The sequence below is a fragment of the Ranitomeya variabilis genome, chromosome 1 (genome assembly GCF_051348905.1).
Source record: "Ranitomeya variabilis isolate aRanVar5 chromosome 1, aRanVar5.hap1, whole genome shotgun sequence".
NCBI classification, from domain to species: domain Eukaryota; kingdom Metazoa; phylum Chordata; class Amphibia; order Anura; family Dendrobatidae; genus Ranitomeya; species Ranitomeya variabilis.
Genome location: NC_135232.1, coordinates 15,137,800 through 15,152,599, shown reverse-complemented (window position 1 = coordinate 15,152,599; position 14,800 = coordinate 15,137,800). Strand labels below are relative to the sequence as shown.

At 50.1% G+C, this 14,800-nt stretch overlaps 1 protein-coding gene across 2 annotated transcripts in view; it reads right to left on the bottom strand.

The window, feature by feature from the left end:
* The window catches only part of LOC143793538 (uncharacterized), a 379,060-nt gene extending 364,900 nt beyond the window's left edge, over positions 1–14,160 (bottom strand). Inside the window, exons 1-2 of one of the 2 annotated variants that reach the window (XM_077280593.1) lie at positions 13,971–14,160; positions 5,632–5,824 (exon numbers count right to left, since the gene is read on the bottom strand). In XM_077280593.1, the coding sequence (XP_077136708.1) occupies positions 5,632–5,785 (154 nt within the window). In that variant the 5' untranslated portion in view covers positions 5,786–5,824; positions 13,971–14,160. The remainder of the gene's footprint in view (positions 1–5,631; positions 5,825–13,970) is intronic. The other variant, XM_077280595.1, reaches the window with a different exon arrangement.
* Between the last annotated feature and the right edge of the window lie 640 nt (positions 14,161–14,800).

Below are 14,800 nucleotides of genomic sequence, written 5' to 3'. Positions count from 1 at the left end.
TCTAAGAGCTGAAACCATGAATCTCTTTATCCACCATGGTTGGCTAGATCCTGGTAAAAACGAAGCTTAAAGCAGAAACCTGATCCTTTAGTGTACTTGGTTTAAGGCCCAGTTCCAGCCCCTTTTGCAAAAAGTGTAGTATTTGAGATGTTTGGGTGGAAGGGATCAGGTGTATTAGGGTGACACCATGAAGAGAACCTCTTCTATGCCTTATTATAGATGGCGTTAGTAACAGGTTTTCTGGATTTTTGCAAGGTAGAAATTACTGATTCTGAGAGTCCCTTAGCTCGTAATACTTGGGCCTCAGCAACCAGGTTCAACCTTTGGGGATTTGGGTGACGAAGAGGACCCTGCATAAGAAGGTGGTCTAACAGTGATAAGTGAATCGGTCCATCCACCTGGAGCTCTATAATGAGATTGAACCAGCTCCTCTTCGGCCATACTGGGGATATCAGGATAGTTGGTACCTGGTCATCCAGAATTTTTCAAAGGGTCCTTGCGAGCAATGGTATCAGAGGGAAGACATATGCTAGCTGAAAGTTTCATGTGTGGGCAAAAGCATCCACTCCTTGAGAAGTGTCCCTGAGATTTAGGGAGAAGCCTTGGTTTGCGCGTTCTGGCTCGAGGCCTGTTGGTCGATCTCTGGTAGGCCCCATTTGCTTGTCAACATACTGAAGACCTCCTTCTTCAGACTCCACTCTCCTGGCTGAATGTCTCGGCGGCTTAGAAAGTCTGCCTGTAGATTTGCGGACCCCTTCAGGTCTACTGTTGTCAAGGAGAGAAGATGCTTTTCGGCCCAGCAGAAAATTCGGCCTGAGATCCCTCTCAGCCTGTTGAATCTCGTGATTTCTAGACTTCTGTTCTGAGATGGGCTACAGTAGTCATATTGTCTGAGTATACCCTTACGTGGTGCCCCGAGATCAGACTGTTTACTGCTAGAAGAGCCTTCTTTACCGCCTTTAGCCCCTCGAAGTTGGAGGATTTGACACTTCTTTGCTGACTCCAGAGACCCTGGAACGGAATGTGAAAAACCACAGCCCCCTAGCCTCTTCTGCTGGCATCTGTTGTTACTGTCACCAGGGGAGATTGTATCCAGTCTACGCCTCTGCATAGGTTTGCCTGATTTAACCACCAGGTTAGGGAGGTCTTTACCCTCCCAGTCGTTAGGATAATCTTGAATAACGAGATGAAATCCCCATTCATGTTTTCCAGAATATGTGTCTGCAGAATTTTGGAGTGTGCTTGAGGCCAAGACACCGACTGGATGCGGGCAGTCATTGACCCTAGGAGAGACATAGCCATCCATAGGGTAGGTGACCTCTGTTTTTTGAATTTCAGGACTCTTGCTATCAGATTTTGGAGATGGTCCTCTGGTAAAAAGGATCTCTGACTCACTGAGTCTAGAAGGACTCCCAAAACCCTTATTGTTCTTGAAAGTTGGGGACCCAACCCAGGCCCTGTAGGATGTCTAGGGATCTGGACACATGGTCCCTGAGGACCTCGGCGGAAGGACCAATAATCGGTAGATCATCCAGGTAGGATATGATGGAGATACCCTGTCTTAGTATGTGTACTACAGCTTCTGCCATGATCCTGGAGAAGACCCTTGGAGCAGAGGAGATCCCGAAGGGAAGCACATTGTATTAAAGGGAACCTGTCACCCCCAAAATCGAAGGTCAGCTAAGCCCACCATCATCAAGGGCTTATCTAAAGCATTCTGTAATGCCCCCGATGTATCCTGAATGATGAGAAAAAGAGGTTAGATTATACTCACTTAGGAGCGGTCTCGCTGCGGTCCGGTCTGATGGGCGTCGCAGGTCCGGTCCAGGGCCTCCTATCTTTATAGGATGATGTCCTCCTGTTGTCTTCATGCTGCGGCTCCGGCGCAGGGCAGAGCAAAGTACTGCAGTGCGCAGGCGCCGGGAAAGGTCAGAGAGGCCTGGCGTGGAATGTGACTAGAGTGTTAAATTGTCTGCTCCCAGCTATGAGTTTGTAGGACGGCTGCGTAAAGACATCTGCTCGAGACGTATCGGGTGAGGGCAGCGTCCTGTCAGGTACCGTGAAAGCGCTTTCCTCTGTCACCAAACCTAACAGGACGAGCGGAGGAGCGAGTGCTCAGTAAAGCAGGAGACGATTTTTGTAGCAGACGTGTGAAGGAACAAATTATGAAAGGTTCTCCATTTTGTGCTAGATTCTCCATTTTGTGCTTTTCGACTCCATTTTCTTGTTGCTTAAAGATAAATTATGTTATTTAATTAGGTAAAAGGTTACAGCTGCCATGAAGTAACTTTATCTTGTTGTTCACAAGCCTGTTATTCAACTAGGCTATGGTTCATAATTGGTATAAAGACCTTGAGTCTTCTGACTCGAGCCAGATAATAGATTCGGGGGTGTATTGCTATACAAGACTGAGGCACCTGTTAGAAAAACACATATTATGCCAAAAAGACATGACCATATCTGTAGTTTCCATTTTTCCTGTATCCTTATGGGTTAAGTTTTTCCTGCATTCTTATAGGTTAAGAACTGTGAGCGTGTTCTTATGCTGATTGGTTGAAGTATAATTTCTATGACTATGAAAACTCATACACAATAAACGGGGGCCAGAGATCTGCTCGATCCCCCATACAGAGGCACATGTCTCCGTCTGGTCATTTTCAGTTGCCGGCAACGCCCTGTAGATTAATTTGGAAATCACTGAGTCAACCGTGAAGGATCAATTTAGATCCTCCCTCAACAGACGGAGGAGATTCGACATCCATCTCATCAGCCTGACAGGTATATTGGAGGCCGAAGGACGCCACGGAGCTGCTGGAATAAACTACACAAACTGTTCTCATCCTGTGCTGAGCAAAAATGTGTGTAATGTTGTATATTCTGAAACGTGTATGAGATGTATATCTCTCTCTCTCTATATATATATATATATATATATATATATATATATATATATATATATGTATATATATATATATACACATATATACACATACTAGATGGTGGCCCAATTCTAACGCATCGGGTATTCTAGAATATGCATGTCCACATAGTATATTGCACAGGCCACGTAGTATACTGCCAGTGACGTAGTATACTGCCAGTGACGTAGTATACAGCACAGAGCCACGTAGTATATTGCCCAGCCACGTTGTATATTGGCCAGTCACGTAGTATATTGCCCAGCCACGTATGTCACAGGTTAAAAAATAAACATATACTCTCCTTCCGAGGGGCCCCTTGTAGTCCAGCTTCCGGTCCCAGGGTTGGTATGAGCGCAGGACCTCAGATTACGTCGAGGTCACGTGACCGTGACGTCATGGCAGGTACTTCTTGCGCAGGACCTGTGATCACGTCGTGGTCCAGTCACGTGACCGTGACATCATGGCAGGTCCTTCTCGTGCAGGCGCGCAGGACCTTCTCGCGCAGGCGCGCAGGACCTTCTCGCGCAGGCGCGCAAAACCTGTGATAACGTCGAGGTCCGGTCACGTGACCGTGAGGTCATGGCAGGTCCTTGTCGCATACCATCCTCGCCACCGGAACCTGCCGCTTGCATGGAGCGGTGTTATGACCTGGTGGTTAAGGAGCAACATGGGACGAGCTCTGAGGAGGTGGTATCTGTACTGAAGGGAGTTCCTGATCCTAACACAAACACTAGAAGTAGCCGTGGGATGTTCCTGTCACTCCCTAGACACCTCGTCACAGCCGGAGAACTAACTACCCCTAAAGATGGAAACGGAAAGCTATCTTGCCTCAGAGAAATTCCCCAAAGGAAAGACAGCCCCCACAAATATTGACTGTGAGTGGAGAGGGAAATGACATACACAGAATGAAACCAGGACTCAGCAAAGGAGGCCACTTCTAACTAGATAAGACAGAACAGGAAAGGATACTGTGCGGTCAGTATTAAAAGCTAGAAAAATCCACACAGAGTTTACAAAAAATCTCCACACCTGACTAACGGTGTGGAGGGCAAATCTGCTTCCGAAGAGCTTCCAGCTAAGCTGAATATATCATACTGACAAGCTGGACTAGAGAAAACATAAAATGAACTGAACGATTAAGTCCACAGCAAGTGGACAACAAAAGAACAAGCAAGGACTTAGCCTGTCCATTTCAGCAACGATATCAGAGAAATCCAAGGAGAAATCTGAATCCAACCAAGAAACATTGACAGCTGGCACTGGCTGAAGACTAGAGCCAGGCTAAATAGCAGAGCAGGAGAGACGATCAGTGGAAGCAGCTGCTAATGCTAAATCCAAAGAGCAGCAGTTCCACTTAAAACCACCGGAGGGAGACCAAGGGCAGAATTCACAAAAGTGCCATTTACAACCACCGAAGGGAGCCCAAGAACGGAATTCACAACAGAGCGGTCACCAGAGCGTCGCGAGGAGCGGGAAAGGCGGCGGAAGGCGAGTATATAATTTTTTATTTCTTTTATTATTTTTAACATTAGATATTTTTACTATTGATGCTGCATAGGCAGCATCAATAGTAAAAATTTGGTCACACAGGGTATAACGTGGTCCGTTACCGCTGGCATTAACCCTGTGTGAGCGGTGACTGCGGGGAGTATGGAGCGGGCGCCGGGCACTGACTGCAGGGGAGTAGGGAGGGACTAATCGGACTGTGGCCGTCGATGATTGGTCGCGGCAGCCATGACAGGCAGCTGGCGAGACCAATCAGCAACTTGGATTCCATGACAGACAGAGGCCGCGACCAATTAATATCCGGGACAGGCAGACGGAAGTACCCCTTAGACAATTATATAGTAGGATACACACACATATACTTGTAACAGAATATACAGTTTACACACACACTTCTGCTCCGCACAGGCTGAGGACAGTTTCTATACAATCACACACAGCTTCGTTCTCACACTAACCTCAGGGCTAACATTACTGATGTCACCGCTCAGCAATACAACCAGATGTAGCAGAGTTCTGGCTCGTCGTGGGATATCATGATGATGGATTCTCGGCGGACAGCTGACAATGTCTTTGATTTTTTTTCTGTGTGTGTGTGTCTTTCTTACTTTTGATTATGGGGTTACTAGTGGGGGTGTCCGATAGGGACACCTCTCCATTACTGACACCCGGGCTTAATGTCAGCGAACATTACACAGCTGACCCTAACCCCAAAACTATTACCGGCAGTCAGAATTATTGGCACATCTAATGGATGTGCCTTTTGCAGGCAGTGGCTGGCTGCTATTTTTAGGAGGGCCAAATATCCATGGGCCTTCCCAGCCTCAGAATACCAGCCCCCAGCTACCTGCTTTACCTGCGCTTGTTATCAGAAATAGGAGACCCCAAGTCTTTTTTTTTTTATTTTACACAGTGCAACGGCCAATCACAGCCATGCCAATATTTGACATGGCTGTGATGGGGCCGGAAGTGCCCCCACAGTAAAAGCTTGTTGATTGGCTGCGTTGCAGCTTTTCAACGAGCTATGTTCAAGCTCCCAAACCCAAACAGTAACACGGACTTCTATGAGAAGTCCGTGTTCAGGATCGTCCACCTCTAATGAAGACATGACGACAGCGGAGAAACTGTCACAGATCAGAAGAAAATAATCAGGGAAAAGAAAGCTGTTGTCAGACAGAGAAAATGTAGAGAAAACCAAAATCACCTATTATAGGATGACGCCTGCGAGACGTCATCACATCCACCGGAGCCAACAAGGAGTCTCTCTTCTCATCTGGTGGTGCAAGAGACCGGTGCTCCTCCATCATCACGTCCTGGTACCGATCCTGGTGTCCTTCTAGATACTCCCACTCCTCCATGGAGAGACAGACAGCGACGTCCTGACACCTTATAGGAACCTGACAACAACGACACCGTCAACACCCAGAATCCTCCAGTGCCATCCTGCATAATGTCCCAGCAGTCACCTCTCCGCTCATCACCCAGAATCCTCCAGTACCGTCCTGTATAATGTCCCAGCGGTCACCTCTCCAGTCAGCACCTAGAATCCTCCAGTGATGTCCTGTATAATGTCCCAGCAGTCACCTCTCCGCTCATCACCCAGAATCCTTCAGTGCCGTCCTGCATAATGTCCCAGCAGTCACCTCTCCAGTCATCACCCAGAATCCTCCACCCAGCAGTAACCACTCCGGTCATCACCCAGAATCCCCCAGTGCTGTCCTGTATAATGTCCCAGAGGTCACCTCTCTGGTCGTCATGGATCCCACCGTGCTACCCACAATATGTCACGGATCCCAACCATATGTCACGGTTCATGGGGAAGAAACCTTCATCATCCCCGCCAATCACACCAATTTGTCACGAACAGGGGTTGTTTGGTTGCCCCTGGTTCCTTCTGAAGGGGATTTATCTATATCGCATTTCCCAGTTCTGGCTTGGTCAGTCAGGGTACTGCACCTAGGGTAATTAGTCGCCAGAAAGGCTGCCTGCTATGTACTGGCTATTGGGCATGCTGCAGCGAGGGCAATATAACTACTCCCACACAGGCGGGAACAATAATTATCAACACCGCCGATCGCTGCAAAGACGCTAGATCGCACAGGACAAAGTATGCTGCCACCAGCTCCGATTAACGGGTCCGGAGCCAACCCAAATCAGTAGCGTAATTCACCTCAGAGGATGCACAGTTCGTATAGAGCAGGAAGAGACAAGCTAGTAAATTATATATTTTACTCCAAAAAAAGGTAGGCAGTATTTATAAAGTATTAAAACGATATTATAAAGAAGACAAATCATGTGTACATTGCAATTACAAATAAAAGGATTAAAATGGAATAGAACACTTACAGGTCATTCAGATAATTTCATCTCCTGTTCGACCATGTGCTCAGGAGATACATCAAGATGCATAGGGACAGCTTGCCAGGCTGTTAGCTCGCTTCCTGGACCAACACTGACTCACAACTCAGCAGCGTTAAGATATGCCCTCCTGTCGTGACATCAATGAGTGGGCTGAGTAATGACATGCACTCCTCTTTCTATTATTTACATTTTTGAGTTCACCAAAGACATTACTAGGAAGAAGAAAGGGGGAAAGCGGGGATTGGTCTACTCTGCTCACGCATTGGTATCAAGTTGCAGAGTAGGGCTTTTATTGTTGTATGAGTGAATGCAGAGGGGGAGAAAGGGGGGGGGTCGAAGCTGCAGCGTGTGTCTGTGCCATGGTACCTTCTAGAATAATCTCACATTATGACATTTTTACATTATCGTGACACCGGTCATCACCCAGAATTCTCCAGTGCTGTCCTGTATAATGCCCCAGCAGTCACCTCTCCGCTCATCACTCAGAATACTCCAGTGCTGTCCTGTGTCACGATAATGTAAAAATGCCATATTGTGAGTTTAGTTCTAGAAGGTACCATGGCACAGACACACGCTGCAGATTCGACCCCTCCTTTCTCCCCCACTGCATTCGCTGATACAAAAACAAAGTATAAAAGCATGAGTTTTGACACGTACCAGGTATCATGACTAAGGGTGCTGTGCCACCGGAAACGCGTTGATCTTGGATTTTATTCTATTGCACGCTGATGTTTTATCCTTACACTATACTATTGGAAGTGAAGAAAGTTATGGATTTTTCACTGCATCGTTGAGCTGGATCTCCTTTCCTTTCCTGTTCGTCCACGCCTTGACACAGCGGTTCCGTGCTCCGAGTCCTTGGGAATGTCAGTATGGTGAGCTGGACTTTGTTTATTACAAAAACAAAGCCCTAGGGCAGACACTCTGTGCAACTTGATACCAATGTGTAGCAGCCTCCACTGAGCAGCTTATGGCTTTTAGCCGCAGCAGACAAATCTCCCTACCCTACTCATTCCCCCCTCCCACCTGGTACTGGTTGAAACTGGTGAAGACACCATGAGCTTCTATTGTTCTTTTAAGGTTATATAGTGGCACCGATCAGGGCTAGAGATATAAGGATTATATATTCTGGACGTGCATCGAAGGATCTATAACCCACTGAAACCGCTAGAAGCTAAACCCAATGAGTTCAAAGAGCGGGTTTCTCCATAAGAGGGTGGTGTAACTATGCCGTATTTACACTTAAAAGAATCGACCCGACGTGGTGCACCTCCTGAGCATTGTGTCATCTTTCTACGAGGTTCCTAAGTCAAGATATGTGGGATGATGATTTTTCATAATGCTAAGACAGGGGAGTATCCAGCCTCTGAGTGAGGTCACCACAGGGGGAGGGCTTTGGCTTTAGGCTAGGAAATAACTGAGTGGAGCAGGAGTCTGCACGTGCTTTTGTCCAGGGTATAGCTGCAAGCCAGGGGTGATGCATCTGAATACATGCTCACCATCCCCCACAGCACACAGCCAGCCAGCAGATGAAATGATCTGAACGCTATGTGTTTTTTCTTCAACTTTAATCCCATTTTATTTGTAATTGTACTATACATACAATACTTGTCTTCTTTATAATATCTTTTTGTACTTTGTAAACACTGCCTACCTTTTTTGGAGTAAAGTATAAAATTACTAGCTTGTCTCTCTTTGTTCTACAACGAAGTGTCACGGCCTCTGAAGTGAATTATGCTACTAATTTGGGTTGGCTTCAGACGCATTAATAATTAGGAAACAGGAGCTGGTAGCAGCAGATTTGTCCTGTGCGTTTGGGAGGCTTTGTAGCGATGGCGGCGTTGATAATTATTGTTCCTGTCTGAGTGGGAGTAGTTATATCGCCCTCGCTGCAGTGCACCCCTTAGTCAGTACATAGTAAAGCAGCTTTTCTGGCAACTATTTATCCAGGTAAAGTACCCTGACTGACCTGAGGGTAAGGGGGGCGCCAGAGAGCTGCAAGTTCCAAACCATAAATGGGAAGTAGGATATAGATAAATCCCCTTCAGAAAGAACCAGGCAACCAAACCACCCCGGTTCCTGACAAATTGATGTGAGTGGCACTGTCATTGCCCAGAAACCTCCAGTGCTGTATAATGTCCCAGCAGTCACCTCTCTGCTCATCACCCAGAATCCTCCAGTCCTGTATAATGTCCCAGCAGTCACCTCTCCGCTCATCACCCAGAATCCTCCAGTCCTGTATAATGTCCCAGCAGTCACCTCTCCGCTCATCACCCAGAATCCTCCAGTCCTGTATAATGTCCCAGCAGTCACCTCTCCGCTCATCACCCAGAATCCTCCAGTGCTGTATAATGTCCCAGCAGTCACCTCTCCGCTCATCACCCAGAATCCTCCAGTGCTGTATAATGTCCCAGCAGTCACCTCTCCGCTCATCACCCAGAATCCTCCAGTGCTGTATAATGTCCCAGCAGTCACCTCTCCGCTCATCACCCAGAATCCTCCAGTCCTGTATAATGTCCCAGCAGTCACCTCTCCGCTCATCACCCAGAATCCTCCAGTCCTGTATAATGTCCCAGCAGTCACCTCTCCCCTCATCACCCAGAATCCTCCAGTCCTGTATAATGTCCCAGCAGTCACCTCTCCCCTCATCACCCAGAATCCTCCAGTCCTGTATAATGTCCCAGCAGTCACCTCTCCGCTCATCACCCAGAATCCTCCAGTCCTGTATAATGTCCCAGCAGTCACCTCTCAGCTCATCACCCAGAATCCTCCAGTGCTGTATAATGTCCCAGCAGTCACCTCTCAGCTCATCACCCAGAATCCTCCAGTCCTGTATAATGTCCCAGCAGTCTCCTCTCCGCTCATCACCCAGAATCCTCCAGTCCTGTATAATGTCCCAGCAGTCACCTCTCCGCTCATCACCCAGAATCCTCCAGTGCTGTATAATCTCCCAGCAGTCACCTCTCCGCTCATCCCCCAGAATCCTCCAGTCCTGTATAATGTCCCAGCAGTCACCTCTCCGCTCATCACCCAGAATCCTCCAGTGCTGTATAATGTCCCAGCAGTCACCTCTCCGCTCATCACCCAGAATCCTCCAGTCCTGTATAATGTCCCAGCAGTCACCTCTCCGCTCATCACCCAGAATCCTCCAGTGCTGTATAATGTCCCAGCAGTCACCTCTCCGCTCATCCCCCAGAATCCTCCAGTGCTGTATAATGTCCCAGCAGTCACCTCTCCGCTCATCCCCCAGAATCCTCCAGTCCTGCATAATGTCCCAGCAGTCACCTCTCCGCTCATCCCCCGGAATCCTCCAGTCCTGTATAATGTCCCAGCAGTCACCTCTCCGCTCATCACCCGGAATCCTCCAGTCCTGTATAATGTCCCAGCAGTCACCTCTCCGCTCATCACCCAGAATCCTCCAGTGCTGTATAATGTCCCAGCAGTCACCTCTCCGCTCATCCCCCAGAATCCTCCAGTGCTGTATAATGTCCCAGCAGTCACCTCTCCGCTCATCACCCAGAATCCTCCAGTGCTGTATAATGTCCCAGCAGTCACCTCTCCGCTCATCCCCCAGAATCCTCCAGTCCTGCATAATGTCCCAGCAGTCACCTCTCCGCTCATCCCCCGGAATCCTCCAGTCCTGTATAATGTCCCAGCAGTCACCTCTCCGCTCATCACCCGGAATCCTCCAGTCCTGTATAATGTCCCAGCAGTCACCTCTCCGCTCATCACCCAGAATCCTCCAGTGCTGTATAATGTCCCAGCAGTCACCTCTCCGCTCATCCCCCAGAATCCTCCAGTGCTGTATAATGTCCCAGCAGTCACCTCTCCGCTCATCACCCGGAATCCTCCAGTGCTGTATAATGTCCCAGCAGTCACCTCTCCGGTCATCACCCAGAATCCTCCAGTCCTGTATAATGTCCCAGCAGTCACCTCTCCGCTCATCACCCAGAATCCTCCAGTCCTGTATAATGTCCCAGCAGTCACCTCTCCGCTCATCACCCAGAATCCTCCAGTGCTGTATAATGTCCCAGCAGTCACCTCTCCGCTCATCCCCCAGAATCCTCCAGTGCTGTATAATGTCCCAGCAGTCACCTCTCCGCTCATCACCCGGAATCCTCCAGTGCTGTATAATGTCCCAGCAGTCACCTCTCCGGTCATCACCCAGAATCCTCCAGTCCTGTATAATGTCCCAGCAGTCACCTCTCCGCTCATCACCCAGAATCCTCCAGTGCTGTATAATGTCCCAGCAGTCACCTCTCCGCTCATCACCCAGAATCCTCCAGTCCTGTATAATGTCCCAGCAGTCACCTCTCCGCTCATCACCCAGAATCCTCCAGTGCTGTATAATGTCCCAGCAGTCACCTCTCCGCTCATCCCCCAGAATCCTCCAGTGCTGTATAATGTCCCAGCAGTCACCTCTCCGCTCATCCCCCAGAATCCTCCAGTCCTGCATAATGTCCCAGCAGTCACCTCTCCGCTCATCCCCCGGAATCCTCCAGTCCTGTATAATGTCCCAGCAGTCACCTCTCCGCTCATCACCCGGAATCCTCCAGTCCTGTATAATGTCCCAGCAGTCACCTCTCCGCTCATCACCCAGAATCCTCCAGTGCTGTATAATGTCCCAGCAGTCACCTCTCCGCTCATCCCCCAGAATCCTCCAGTGCTGTATAATGTCCCAGCAGTCACCTCTCCGCTCATCCCCCAGAATCCTCCAGTCCTGCATAATGTCCCAGCAGTCACCTCTCCGCTCATCCCCCGGAATCCTCCAGTCCTGTATAATGTCCCAGCAGTCACCTCTCCGCTCATCACCCGGAATCCTCCAGTCCTGTATAATGTCCCAGCAGTCACCTCTCCGCTCATCACCCAGAATCCTCCAGTGCTGTATAATGTCCCAGCAGTCACCTCTCCGCTCATCCCCCGGAATCCTCCAGTGCTGTATAATGTCCCAGCAGTCACCTCTCCGCTCATCACCCGGAATCCTCCAGTGCTGTATAATGTCCCAGCAGTCACCTCTCCGGTCATCACCCAGAATCCTCCAGTCCTGTATAATGTCCCAGCAGTCACCTCTCCGCTCATCACCCAGAATCCTCCAGTCCTGTATAATGTCCCAGCAGTCACCTCTCCGCTCATCACCCAGAATCCTCCAGTGCTGTATAATGTCCCAGCAGTCACCTCTCCGCTCATCCCCCAGAATCCTCCAGTGCTGTATAATGTCCCAGCAGTCACCTCTCCGCTCATCCCCCAGAATCCTCCAGTGCTGTATAATGTCCCAGCAGTCACCTCTCCGCTCATCCCCCAGAATCCTCCAGTCCTGTATAATGTCCCAGCAGTCACCTCTCCGCTCATCCCCCAGAATCCTCCAGTCCTGCATAATGTCCCAGCAGTCACCTCTCCGCTCATCCCCCGGAATCCTCCAGTCCTGTATAATGTCCCAGCAGTCACCTCTCCGCTCATCACCCGGAATCCTCCAGTGCTGTATAATGTCCCAGCAGTCACCTCTCCGCTCATCCCCCAGAATCCTCCAGTGCTGTATAATGTCCCAGCAGTCACCTCTCCGCTCATCACCCGGAATCCTCCAGTGCTGTATAATGTCCCAGCAGTCACCTCTCCGGTCATCACCCAGAATCCTCCAGTCCTGTATAATGTCCCAGCAGTCACCTCTCCGCTCATCACCCAGAATCCTCCAGTCCTGTATAATGTCCCAGCAGTCACCTCTCCGCTCATCACCCAGAATCCTCCAGTGCTGTATAATGTCCCAGCAGTCACCTCTCCGCTCATCCCCCAGAATCCTCCAGTGCTGTATAATGTCCCAGCAGTCACCTCTCCGCTCATCCCCCAGAATCCTCCAGTCCTGTATAATGTCCCAGCAGTCACCTCTCCGCTCATCCCCCAGAATCCTCCAGTCCTGCATAATGTCCCAGCAGTCACCTCTCCGCTCATCCCCCAGAATCCTCCAGTGCTGTATAATGTCCCAGCAGTCACCTCTCCGCTCATCACCCAGAATCCTCCAGTCCTGTATAATGTCCCAGCAGTCACCTCTCCGCTCATCACCCAGAATCCTCCAGTCCTGTATAATGTCCCAGCAGTCACCTCTCCACTCATCACCCAGAATCCTCCAGTCCTGTATAATGTCCCAGCAGTCACCTCTCCGCTCATCACCCAGAATCCTCCAGTCCTGCATAATGTCCCAGCAGTCACCTCTCCGCTCATCACCCAGAATCCTCCAGTCCTGTATAATGTCCCAGCAGTCACCTCTCCGCTCATCACCCAGAATCCTCCAGTGCTGTATAATGTCCCAGCAGTCACCTCTCCGCTCATCACCCAGAATCCTCCAGTGCTGTATAATGTCCCAGCAGTCACCTCTCCGCTCATCACCCGGAATCCTCCAGTCCTGTATAATGTCCCAGCAGTCACCTCTCCGCTCATCACCCAGAATCCTCCAGTCCTGTATAATGTCCCAGCAGTCACCTCTCCGCTCATCACCCAGAATCCTCCAGTCCTGTATAATGTCCCAGCAGTCACCTCTCCGCTCATCACCCAGAATCCTCCAGTCCTGCATAATGTCCCAGCAGTCACCTCTCCGCTCATCACCCAGAATCCTCCAGTCCTGTATAATGTCCCAGCAGTCACCTCTCCGCTCATCCCCCAGAATCCTCCAGTGCTGTATAATGTCCCAGCAGTCACCTCTCCGCTCATCACCCAGAATCCTCCAGTCCTGTATAATGTCCCAGCAGTCACCTCTCCGCTCATCACCCAGAATCCTCCAGTCCTGTATAATGTCCCAGCAGTCACCTCTCCGCTCATCACCCAGAATCCTCCAGTGCTGTATAATGTCCCAGCAGTCACCTCTCCGCTCATCACCCAGAATCCTCCAGTGCTGTATAATGTCCCAGCAGTCACCTCTCCGCTCATCACCCAGAATCCTCCAGTGCTGTATAATGTCCCAGCAGTCATCTCTCCGCTCATCACCCAGAATCCTCCAGTCCTGTAGAATGTCCCTTGAGATGAGGAGCAGACGCTGCACATCCCCCATACAATGCTGCCCGTCCCCAACACTGAGGAGCCGCAGTCACATGGAGCAGGAGCCTCCACAGGAACAGCTCTGATCTCACCCCACACTCTCCTCTCACAGATTTACCACAAGCACCAAAACTCCACCAAACCCTCCTGTAATCTCACCGGAATGGCGGGAAATCTGCTGCTGGCTGACACCAGAGAACACGAGCTGCACACAACCAGGACGGAGCTGCTGCACTGACAGCTGAAGGCCCTGTGGTGACGTCACCGTCATGTGATCAGGGGCGGGGCTCAGGACAGAGGTGGGTGGAGCTGTGGTGACGTCATGCCCGTGTCCGGTGTTCTCCCTGTGGTAACCTGTGGTGATTGCTGAGGGGGTTTATGGCTCCGCAGCTCCCGGGAAGGATCCCGCCGTCTGTGTAGTGTCAGTGTCGCCCCCGGAATCCTGTTTGTGCTGTGATTTGTAGTTCTCCTACACTGCCTTGTGGGGTATAGCAGTGAGGACCTGAGCCGGCCAGTAGTACAGCAGCTTTCCAGTATTATCCAGGCTTAGGCTACTTTCACACTGATCCGTCGGGCCGCTGTGAAATAATGGCAACACGTGGGCAGCGGATGTAGTCGTACAACGCATCCGCTGCCCATTCTGCAGTCCGGGGAGGAGGGAGCGGAGTTCCGGCCGCACATGCGCGGTCGATAATGGCGGACGCGACGCACAAAAAAAGCTACATGGAATGTTTTTTGTGCTGACGGTCCACCAATACACGACGCATCCCTCGCACGACAGTGCACACGACAGTGGCTAGTGCAAGTGTATGCAGAAATAACGCGTCTTGCAGCCAACTTTGCAGGATCCGTTTTTTCTCCAAAACGACGCATTGCGAAGTACGTCACACGACGCTAGTGTGAAAGAGGCCTCACAGAGATCTGGAGGAAGAGGAGACGCTTCCGTCGGTGGCCGCGCATGTTCTCCATACTCGTGGTGATGGGATTGG